This window comes from Habropoda laboriosa, unplaced genomic scaffold (assembly GCF_001263275.1).
Source record: "Habropoda laboriosa isolate 0110345459 unplaced genomic scaffold, ASM126327v1 scaffold158, whole genome shotgun sequence".
Taxonomy (NCBI): Eukaryota; Metazoa; Arthropoda; class Insecta; order Hymenoptera; family Apidae; genus Habropoda; species Habropoda laboriosa.
This window is the reverse complement of record NW_017100280.1, coordinates 570,326-581,579: the sequence shown is the minus strand read 5'-3', so window position 1 is coordinate 581,579 and position 11,254 is coordinate 570,326. Positions and strand designations below refer to the sequence as shown.

General features: G+C 34.5%; 1 protein-coding gene across 1 annotated transcript in view; it reads left to right on the top strand.

Annotated features, from left to right (window-relative positions):
* The window catches only part of LOC108573573 (extensin), a 33,581-nt gene that overhangs the window by 21,536 nt on the left and 791 nt on the right, over positions 1–11,254 (top strand). Inside the window, exons 5-9 of the mRNA XM_017936037.1 lie at positions 3,912–3,993; positions 9,179–9,227; positions 9,336–9,420; positions 9,499–9,592; positions 9,950–10,917. Coding sequence (XP_017791526.1) covers positions 3,912–3,993; positions 9,179–9,227; positions 9,336–9,420; positions 9,499–9,592; positions 9,950–10,917 — 1,278 coding nt within the window. The remainder of the gene's footprint in view (positions 1–3,911; positions 3,994–9,178; positions 9,228–9,335; positions 9,421–9,498; positions 9,593–9,949; positions 10,918–11,254) is intronic.

Here is an 11,254-nt window from a genome sequence, read left to right as displayed (position 1 = left end):
CCCACCGGTGGGTCACGCTGCCTTGAGCTCTCTATTCTAATTTTGAAGAATATAAATGAACCAAACTTTAATAAAATGTAGATCACACAGGTGGAAACTTAATGACAATGCCCTATGACGGTATCTGCTTTCTGGAAATGTTTGGAAAAGGTAAAATGAGTTTAAAAGAAAGTATATGCTTTTGAAAATATTAAACAATTATGAAAGGTGACGGTGAATAATGAAATGAATTAATGAAAAATTACTGACAATGCAAAAAAAAAAAAACAGATATACGTTACAAAATACGTTTACTTGACAATATTCACTCCAAGATGTAAAACAAATTGTGACAATATAGAAATAATTCTTGGCTAAGCTGCGACGTCTCTAAATTTCGAACCTTTTCTTTTACTTTTATTGGAGCGAAACAAAATCATAAGGTGTTTTCATTCGTAACATAGAAAACTATTAATCGAGAACGTCTCGGAGGATATGCAACCAGCATAACATTAGTTTCTGCTTTTCTACATTCTTTTTGTTGAAATACGATAGCTCAATTATACGTTAAAGAGATTGCATCGCTGAACATTCGCCTCGAGGTAAAACGTTCGCGTGTGCCTACGTCTAGATGTTCACAGAGTTCTGATGTATTAGAAAAATCGTAGAAAATAGTGAGATCACTTTTATAGTTGGGTCCGGTGTAATCTCAACGTTTCTAAACATCACGGAATCCGATCTAACGCACAACCAAAATAAACCAGGCAAGTGTGTAATTTTACTTAGAATTCTGACAGATATTTTCAAATTGCTCAGAGTTATGTCATTTATATTTCAAATCCACAATGAACGAATTATTTTTAACCTATTATTGACTGGTCACTTTGTGTAGAAACAAACGCCTACCGACTGGCCGTTCTTCATACAACGAGAACAAAATTGCATTTATAATAAATTAGGCTGGCGCGTATGAAACGTCGTTTTTTGAAATTAAACTTGTATTTCTTCAAAGAATAATTCATTTAATCAAAGCAATTTCCATACGATTCTACACATTTTTCCAACGATTAACTAAATTCCAAATTCATAAAGACCGTTAGTCTCTGTTTTCGGAAATTCTTTGAATGTTATTATACAGTATCTTCATTTCTGAATAATTTATTTGTTAGAGAAATTACGTAGGTACAGTTTATTGGAGCACATTAGAAAAAAAACAGTTAGATACTATATAAATATATAGAAAATTACTGTTAACTGTCAATACGTTGAATTGCGTACAATATATTTTCTACACGTATTTGTACAATACATAAAAACCATGGCTGCTGAATAACCTGTTTAAAAGCCATATTTCCCTGAGTCTGAAACAGAACATAAGATGATATTCTCTAGAACTACGCTGTTTTCAAATAAGTTAAATTACGAAAATCTACAAACGCATTGTACAATTTGAAAAATGAACAAATTCGAGAACTTTAAAATCTTACCGCTATCTCCGAGAAAATAACTCTCTCTCTCTCTCTCTCTCTCTCTCAGGTGATAATCTAAAATCCAGGTTGGGTTTCTTACAGAATGCAGTATCATAAATCTAACATCTTACGAGATATATCGGACATTAGAAAATCATGCGAAGATGCAAAATTGCTGTTACGCGTACGCAGAATCGAGGTAATTGCACCGTTTCCTACCCGGTCAGGCCATAATTTAACATTGAATGAAAATGTAGATAGGTTTCACGTTGAATTTACCGCGCGCATCTTGCGCTTGCTGGATAAACTTCCAGCGTAAGAGCCCTTCAGGTACGTAAGGACACCGCCTATTCTCATTTGCATACGAAATAACAGCTTCAGCTATGAAAAGGAAAATCTATGACAAGTTATTCGCATAGAATTTACATTCTAGTTTACATTTGAACTAAATACGAGCTGAGTAACTTGCACTCGAATAACACGTTTCATATTTTACGCTGTATATAGTTTTATATCTCGAGTTCCTTGCGGTGATGTTACAGTTGAAGTTTGTTACTCGAAAATTAGTAACTTTTACTTATGATTCCTCGATAAGTTTTGTCATTTTTAACAATTGGTGTTAGGTCGCGGTCCTGAGAATCCCTTATTGGGTCGCGGTGTATCTGAGAGATACGGTAATTATTTAGAATCTACGCTGCAGAGCTACTTTGTGCAAAAATAAAATTATACGAATATATAAAAATAGATACAATTTATAATTATTCAATGAAATATACATATTCCTTCGTGACAGAATAAGGTAAATGTATTCTCAATTCTCAAGTTGATGGATTTGCAAAACGACTACAACATTCGTCACAAATAATATTACTATGTTCAAGACATAAGAACTTTTAACATTTGCAGAAATATTTTTAAAGACGAGTTGCTATGGGTGTTTCACAAATGGAACATCTGCTTCTTTTTCATACAAAATGTGGCAGAAAAGTAGTGAGACTGTTACTAGAAAACTCTGTATTTGAAAGAGATTTACGAAACCACGTTATCACCTTCAAAGTAGTACCCTTCGGAGGCTATACACCGTCGAAGATATTGCTCTCGCAGTTTACAGCAGTGTTGGAAGTTGTTTAGTGTTATCGCCTTCAACTGGTGTGTTTCACAGGTCTTTGGATCTTGATCACATTGCCATAATGATGGCTTTCAGGTTGAATTTTTCAGTTTGGGGAGAAGAAAAGAAGCCTGCAGAACTCAGATCTGGTGAATAGGGGGGCCGAAATTTGTCTCGCTGTTCATCACTTTGCAAAAAAGTTTTGTGGTCTATTGACGAAATTATTCGGCATAATTTTTTGAAAAAGGGAGAAACGATTATGACTTTGTTGATTCCAGACCTCGTAGCTTTTTTCTAAACGGCATAAATAAATTAGTGATACGTTGGCAAAGGTGTATCGATTGTAATGGTCCCTATTTCAAATTATGAAATTTGATAATTGATAATCAATATTTTGAATTCACACGACGAAATTTGAGAGAACTTTCCGAACGACCTAATATCACTCCAAGAATTATCGCGAGGACTATCAGCTCTAGCAATTCGAGATCGTTCGTACTAATTATTTACACGTTCTGAAGATTCGAATGTTGATAATTGCCTATGTAACTTCGTTGTCTCAATGAAATATTCAGTGGCTCTGATTCAGAGCCGAAGTTCCAGCTACTTCAAACTCTGTTACCGATCCACCAACTGATACTGCATATGGCTGTTCATTATAATTGCAATCTTATAAAAGGAGGGTCGCCCGAACACGACCCACGTGTTTTACGTTAAACGCATCATAATTGTTCATCTAGCGAATCTGCGAATGAAACATGAATCACCTGAATACCAAAGTACCTCAATGAATAATTCGATTACATAATGTGTTACAGATATAATTGAATACATCAGGTTTACAAATGAATTCTGCGACTTTGTCCACAAAGTCTTCGCGACTTTATCGTCTGAATGTCGCCACATATTTTTAAAAAAGGAATTCGAAAATGTATCATCCAAACTAGTAGAAATTAAAATTCTTATCTGTTTCTTGCAAATAAAGGAAGCACCGAATTAATAAATATATTATCGTATGGAAAAAGTTAAAAGGGCGAACAGTTATTTGCAACGAAATTCAGCAGCAAAAGTGCAAAAATGATTTATACATGTGTACGGTAGAGAAAATTTTAATGAACATATTACGCATTCAGTGCATATAGAAACTTCGTGTTAGTCGTTCGTTAAGGCAAATCGTTGATTATTTATTATACAAACGTACCTTTGCTACACTTTTAGCTAGGTGAACAATATGCTTGTGAAAAATACTGTTAAAATGAACTAGTGAGTAATAAATAGGAATATACAATACGAATTGGTGATCGTCTATTGAATTCAGAAAAATGATATTTAATAAAATCATTTTTCCGTTTCAGGTACAACCCGGTCAGAGCAAAACAATCGCTTACAAGCAGGTGTCATATGAATATAACAAAAGTCTGGATGGAAAACCAATCGGTAAGTTCACGTCAATATTTATTCTAAGTTTATGTCAAGCATTATAGATATTAGCATTTTTTTAAGTACTATTTTACTAACAAAATATAGAACGTTGTAAATTTGTTCACTAATCGGTAATTTACTAAAGAATTTGTCAAGTTTTCTTAATAAAAAAAAAAATACTGTGAATTTGAGTACTAATTGGTAATTTACTGAAGAATTTGGTGAAACTTCTATACACTCTATCACGAAACAAACGCTCCATTCATTCTGCTACAATTTCCTAAAATTTGAACAAGGTTAAAAGCAAAATTCTTCAAAACTGTCAACCTACAAATTTTACCCTTCGTCACTGAAAGGACTCGATTATTTAAAAAAATAACCTGCTTGTTTCATATCAAGTTTTAAATGCCTTCCTCTTACATCTTTGAAGTTGCAAAATCTTTATATTAACATTACATATTTTCGTTAAATCTACATCTTATATTTTCATCACTGTCGTAAATTAAACTTGTTACTAACCTGTTCTACAACGAAAACCATAAAAAAAGGATATTGATAAATTAGATAGCACACAATACCTGGAAGGAATGAAAAATAAGTATGGCTTAGGGTGCAGCGAGAAATTCGATCAAGAAAGCAGCGGGGAAAAATCAAAAGGCCAGAGAGTTGAAATTGGCACGTGGAAAGGAATCTGAAAAGGAAGTGGAATTTTGGTAAAAAGCAAAAGTCCGTTATACGGCTAGAAACCCTCGGGCGTATTCGCGAGGAATCGCGCACAAGCGCTGCCGTGTTTTAAATGCTCGTAGAAGGAAGGGGAGCTGGTCACTCGTGTCGCTCCTTTTAAGGCGCGGAACGGCCTTGCAGGTATACGGTTAATTAACAGTGAGAATGACAGAACGAGGGAGGTTTGTTACTTATCGCGCGATCATCGTGAAACTTGCCTCACACCTCCATTTCATCGATTGAACTCTATTGTTTACCATTAAATGCCGGATCTTACACAGCCAAAATTAGACGAACCTTGCAAACAGCATTAAACGCATTAACTCTTTGAAGCACAGAATTTTAAGACAAAAACAGACTCCAGATGCACGGGAATTTTATTTGAAAAAAATGTAACAAAGCTGATATGAATTACGACATAAGACAACTAAACAAAAATGTTGAGATAATTAGTTATTAGGTGGGACATAAATAATCTCACCATGAAATTTGTGAAAACAGGTTAAATTAGATTAGTTTTGTTTTCTTAATGTTTCGTACTAAAAAGGTGGGACACTGTTTACCCCACTATGCCCCGAAGAGTTAACCCTTCAACGCCCAGACTTTTAAATTGTTATTTCAAAGTCGAAAATATCGATATTAAACCGAAAATATCGATGATAAAACACTTACATATGTACATAAGACTTGAAACGACTTCGCAATATTTTTGTGCAGTGATTTAACTTTCAACTAAACGTTACGATGAAAGATTTAACGAGGAGGAAGTACTTCCAATGGTTTATCTGATCAATTTAAGGAAACACGAGAACAAGGCATGAAGTAATGATGCAGAATAAATTTTTGGAGGGAGTAGTGGAATTTCTCAACCCAAAACGTTGAGATCTAAATACTTTACTGTATTAACCGGCGACAGAATTTGACGCACTTTTAACCCTTTGCACTCGAAGATCTTTTTGCTACAGGGAAGCAGCAAATCTTGCTACTTACTTGTGCTAAAAAATTGATGAAATTTTTTTAAAAATAATAGAAATAAATCACACATACGTTGACAAATATATTTTAATTACGATACATTTCAATAGAAGTTGGTTCTTTCGAACTGTTTCACTGCTTAGACATATACGAGAGGCCCATAGACCTGTTGTTCCGTAAAATATCAGCTTTAACCCTTTGCGGTCCAAATAGTCCAGTTAGTCCTTACTCATTTGCTCACTCCCGGGCAATACCGTGTAGCTTCCCTTTATTTCAATATTTCAACGTAATATTAGTTATAAAATACTAACTTTCAGTATAATATTAATGCATAAAAAAATGGTTTATTATAATTTATAATTTATCGTTATACGACATCTGAAGGCAACAATTCTTACGTCGAGTCTGACTCGACATAGGACTGCAAAGGGTTAAAAGGGCCTCAATTAATTATTTACCAAATGGTAAACAATAATGTCGCTCCTCGGTCACCACTCGAGTGCAAAGGGTTAAAATGAGTGCTGCACCGGTGCAACACTGGGGCTTGAAGGGTTGAACGATTTATCAGAGTAGAAAGAAATTTGCCGTAATAAAGCGGATTTGATTGAATTTGTTAATGTTAATAATAATTAATTTCACGAGTCCTATTGACTAAAGAACGTTATTTTATTGGAACGACAAAGTAAATGCGAGAAGAAAACTTATTTTATCTCTCGATTGTAATAAGGAACTCGACTGTAATAAGTTTTTCTTATAACGAATATTACTTAATGATGCAGAACGTTTTGTATAATTGATCCGAAAAGTCGATTAATACTGTCGACATTGTATTTATTCAAAATAACGTCAAACTTTTTTTTCACTTATTAAGACACCTATAAAGCATACAAAACAATTTTTTAAATAGCTGTTTAATGGTTTCTTTAATATCTAGAGGTAAAGAAAGCTGCCTCGCTGAGATTCAGCTCACAAACTCGTCCAAAACGAAAAAATCAAAAAATTTGATAATCGGTATGAGTGCCGCTATCGCAGGTACTATAATTAGCTACGTAAATCCAAATTTAACAAAATAACATGCGTTCGAAGTTTAAGTATCGAAATTTTCCACTTTCTTTTCAGATTTTCGACATAAAAAATGTGAAATTTTCAATACAGAACTGTAAATCTGGTATCCGAGAGAGCCAATGGTATGTAGAATGACGTGTTAAAATTTCAAACCGATCGGCTGGTTAGTTTATTTCGAGAAAAACGCGTTTAAAGTTTGAGTATTCAATTCTCATGCGATAATATACACTGCCCGCCAAAAAAATTGCAACACAGAAATTGGGTTTGCACAAATCTGGAAATCACATGTTTCTCAGGCTACTCTGAGGAAACAATGACCTTTTTAACCAAATTTTAATCATCATTCCCTTTCAGTGCTCGAAACAATATATGTAAATTTCAGATTTGTGCGATTTCATTTTGCAGGTATTGCAATTTTTCTAACGAACAGTGTATATTCTTGCGACTAATCTAAAAAGAGTTAGACTACTGTGTTACTTCATGTCAGAAAGGAATAGTATAATAGAAATACTTCGAATTTCGCTGCAAAAATTTAACAATACACTGTGAAATGCAAAAAAAAAGAACTCGATTTTTTGAAAGGTCTAGACTACAATACCCCCTTAACCCTCTATGGGCCCGTGTAACTTTCAAGTCACATACTAATATATCGATATTTTATTAAATAATTGAACTTTCTTCCACAAAATGGCATAAACGTCTTGTTGTACAATGTCTCCTTATTAACCAGTAACTTTCTTGATAACCGTTGTTACTTCAAAGTTACAATATATATTCGTTATGATAAAATTGTCGAAACTGCTGAATTCACTGTTATTCTGTATTTATAGGTCGATATTTGCTAATTTTACGTTACATAAATTCTTTTACAGTCAAGAAACATATTCGGCCCATAGAGGATTAACACATTTTTTTCTCATTATTTTAACTTCTGTTATATTTAACGAAATAACTACTTAACCTGAGTAAGTTATCTGAACAATAAGGGAAATTACTTCCAGTTTCAAATGCTGTAAAAAAATATTGTACAATACTAACAGCCACAAGATTGAATTGTTTAACATGCAGTATTATAGTTCAACACTACCATGTAACGTGACAGTTTTCACTTACACACAATGGACAAAAATTTCTACACGTACATTGTCGTAAAGTACAAACAACAATAGATGAAAATTTTGAGTATCAATTTCGAGGATAAATTTGATATGATAATACACACGTTACGATTGCGAAATACATACTATGTTCCGGTCTAATAAGTGTGAATTATGTAAAAGAGAAAACGTTCCGTTGTAAATGTCGCAATTACTGAAATTCTATGAGATTCTGGTGAATCGTCGTGGTCGCAGGTAACACGATAACGCTATTATACGGAGAAGGTTTCCGCACTGGTTGTCTCTCTATATGGAAGTGACATAGCGTCCAGAGTGTGTGTTCTTTGCGGTAACACACGATACACAAGCGTATCCATATTAGGGCTGCGTATAACAGAAGGTTGACCCGATTTCTCCCCGTCCCTCTGCTGCACTTCAGACAGAGAGAAAATGAAAAGTTAAAGAAAAGATAGGAACGTCAGCTCGAGTGAAAAAATCAGCGACATTGAGACACAAGGATGTTCATTGGGTTAGCGGGTGATGGTTGTTCAACGGAAACTCAAACACGAGTATTCGCTGGCCTTCCAAACGTTTCTTTTTCTCTTTGTATAAGAAATTCCACTAAATCGGTCATTTTTTTTTTTTTTAATCTTTCGTGAAAATTGTGACATTAACTGATGGAAAATATGTTGAGGTTTATATTTTATTTAAATCTGCATGTCTACGAAAAAAGTACGAATTTGCATAGAATTAAGTTAATTAATATTACGAGTGAAGTAATGTTCAACAAACTATAATTGTCATTCTTGTTGAAAAACTGTAAACCTGGCGATAATTGTTACACTTGGAACATAAGATCACACATCTTTGTGCTTTCTTTCTTTACTTTTGTTTGCAAAAAAAATTAATTTGTTCAACATTAACCATAAATTATATTGTATGCAAAGTAGACAATTTATTGTAAAGTAAAAGTAATATCTACACTTTAACAGAAGAAACAAGTTACGACATTTTGTCTTAAAATAAACTATACGTAAAAAAAAAGTCGTTATTTTTTGTTTTTAAAAAATGAACATCTGCATAGTAAAAAGCACAAATTTGTATGATATTTATACAAATTAATACACAAATTTCTGTGAAATAGCTTCTACCGCAATGCAATAAATATTTAGCTATTTGTAAAAAGGAAAACAGCACAACTACAAATATAACAATTGACTATTCTTTTCTAATTCTCTAAAATCCATCAGAAATGATGAATCTTAGAAATGTAAGAATTTTAGTGTTAAATAATCTAATAACAACATCAATATCAACTAAATTTTGTTTCTGTATATCAGATTCGTGGACAACTGACAATGCATTGACTAACGCCAGTTCTGCCTTGATGTAAGTACTATTCTCTTTCAAAGAACACAAAAATATAACTAAAATATTGATCTGTATTTTACCGAATAAACGACACGCTTTAAAGTATAATAACACTGTTTTTTACAGCGACGATATTCGAGAAAGGACCTACGAAGAAAGTACATTACATCGTGGCGCAGAGTCTGTTAACAAATCACTCAACAGAGAATTAGTGTGTACTTTGTCTTTTGGTATATTTTACACATACAAGTACTGATTAAAAAGAAACATAAAAACATTGATATTTCAGGTGTACAGTGACAGTTCTACGTCTCGTTCGAAACAAACTTCACCTTTACCAGGTACTCAACAAAGAGACATGAAGTATATTCACGAATCTTCGAGTAAGTATACTTAGAAATTGATAAAATACGAATATTATAGAAACTACCTAGTGCTCGTTGCTTACTTATTAAATTGAATTCTCCTTGATCAATTATAAATAATTTAAATAGACAACTAAGTAGTATATATAAACATAATTTAAATTTAAATAAAACGAGTATTTTTTCAGAGATTTTTTAGAGATCTTAGTACTAGAGTATTTCAATAAATCAACACCTATTCATACTATACATATTATTTCGCGATAAAAGCACATCGTACATGCGCAATATGTAAAATCTTAGAGAAAGTCGTGAATAAGAATCGTAGCCTTGTTTTTGGCAAGAAATATATTTTTTTCAATGAAAACTTTGTAGGTTACCAAACAGAACCAGCGCAAAGTACAGTAACCACGATGCATGCGAGCACTGCACAAGAACACGGAAACGTGGAATATATACCAGTCCCATCGCCAACACCAGCAATACCAATCAACTTGGCACCCGGTCCAAACACAAAAGTAACGACCACCATTAAAACATACACGTACGAGCTACCAGGACCACCTGAAACCTATCTACCTGGTGGCAATGTGCCAGGTACTGTTGTGCTCCCGGGTGATCAAACTATAACGTACACGATACCGAAAGGCAGCTCCGCGGTGGACAAAACGATCAGCTATCAAAGCATGACCGAAAACGTACCGGCCAAAAAGCCAGTTAGGTACGGTAGCCCACCTCCGATAACCGATGTTACAAAGAAGTCTACCACAATACACCAAGAGTCGAAGTTCTACCGTGAGGAACACCTCGGTAGCCCTCCAGGACAACCGGCAAGACCAGTCTATCATCCTAGTTCACCACCCCTAGAAAATAAAACGACGATTACGCGAAATGAAAAGTACTATCAGATTGACGGAGCTTATCCTAACGGGCACCCACCTGGTGAACGACCAGATCATCCGGGAACTACGGTGATTTATCAGAATCAACCACCTTCTATAAACGAGACTCACACCACTATAAATCGAATTGAGGAACACTATCCTAGCCGGCCACCATCCAGCGGACGGCACCCGACACCTGATAAACCGGGAACACCGGTTAATTATTATACTACACCACCACCACAGACGACCCCGCCGCAATCTGCCACGACTATATATAAATTTTCGAACACGACCACAACGATACCACCGAACAAGAACCCCGAAGACCATGAGGTTTTGTTACCTAAACCGTTCCCAACCGAGGGCGTTCAGGTTTGTCCACCCAAGCCTGTTAACAACGTGCAGAGTCCGCCGAAAAAATTGGAAGACCTTATGGCAACGTTCTCTGACTCAGAGGTAAAGGAAAGAATTTTTGTCGTTAGTTTTCAAGTACTGGCTATAAGAAATTCCGAAAGTTATATTTAAAACATTATTATTAAGAACTAAGTGAGATCATTTGTTAGAATGTCTGAATGAGTTCGTGCCGCGATGCGTTTGTACTCTTCGCGACATTGTATTTCGAGTTACTATTGAAAAATGAAACCACTCATTCAAACGTGTATTTACTGTGCTCAATTAGAAAAGTTGGGAGAAGAAATAGCAGTGAAACGTTCGTTCTTAATTAAAAATGTACTGTGCAACATTAGAAATAGGACTTAAGATACAAAGTGATACTAATTATTATATGTACCTG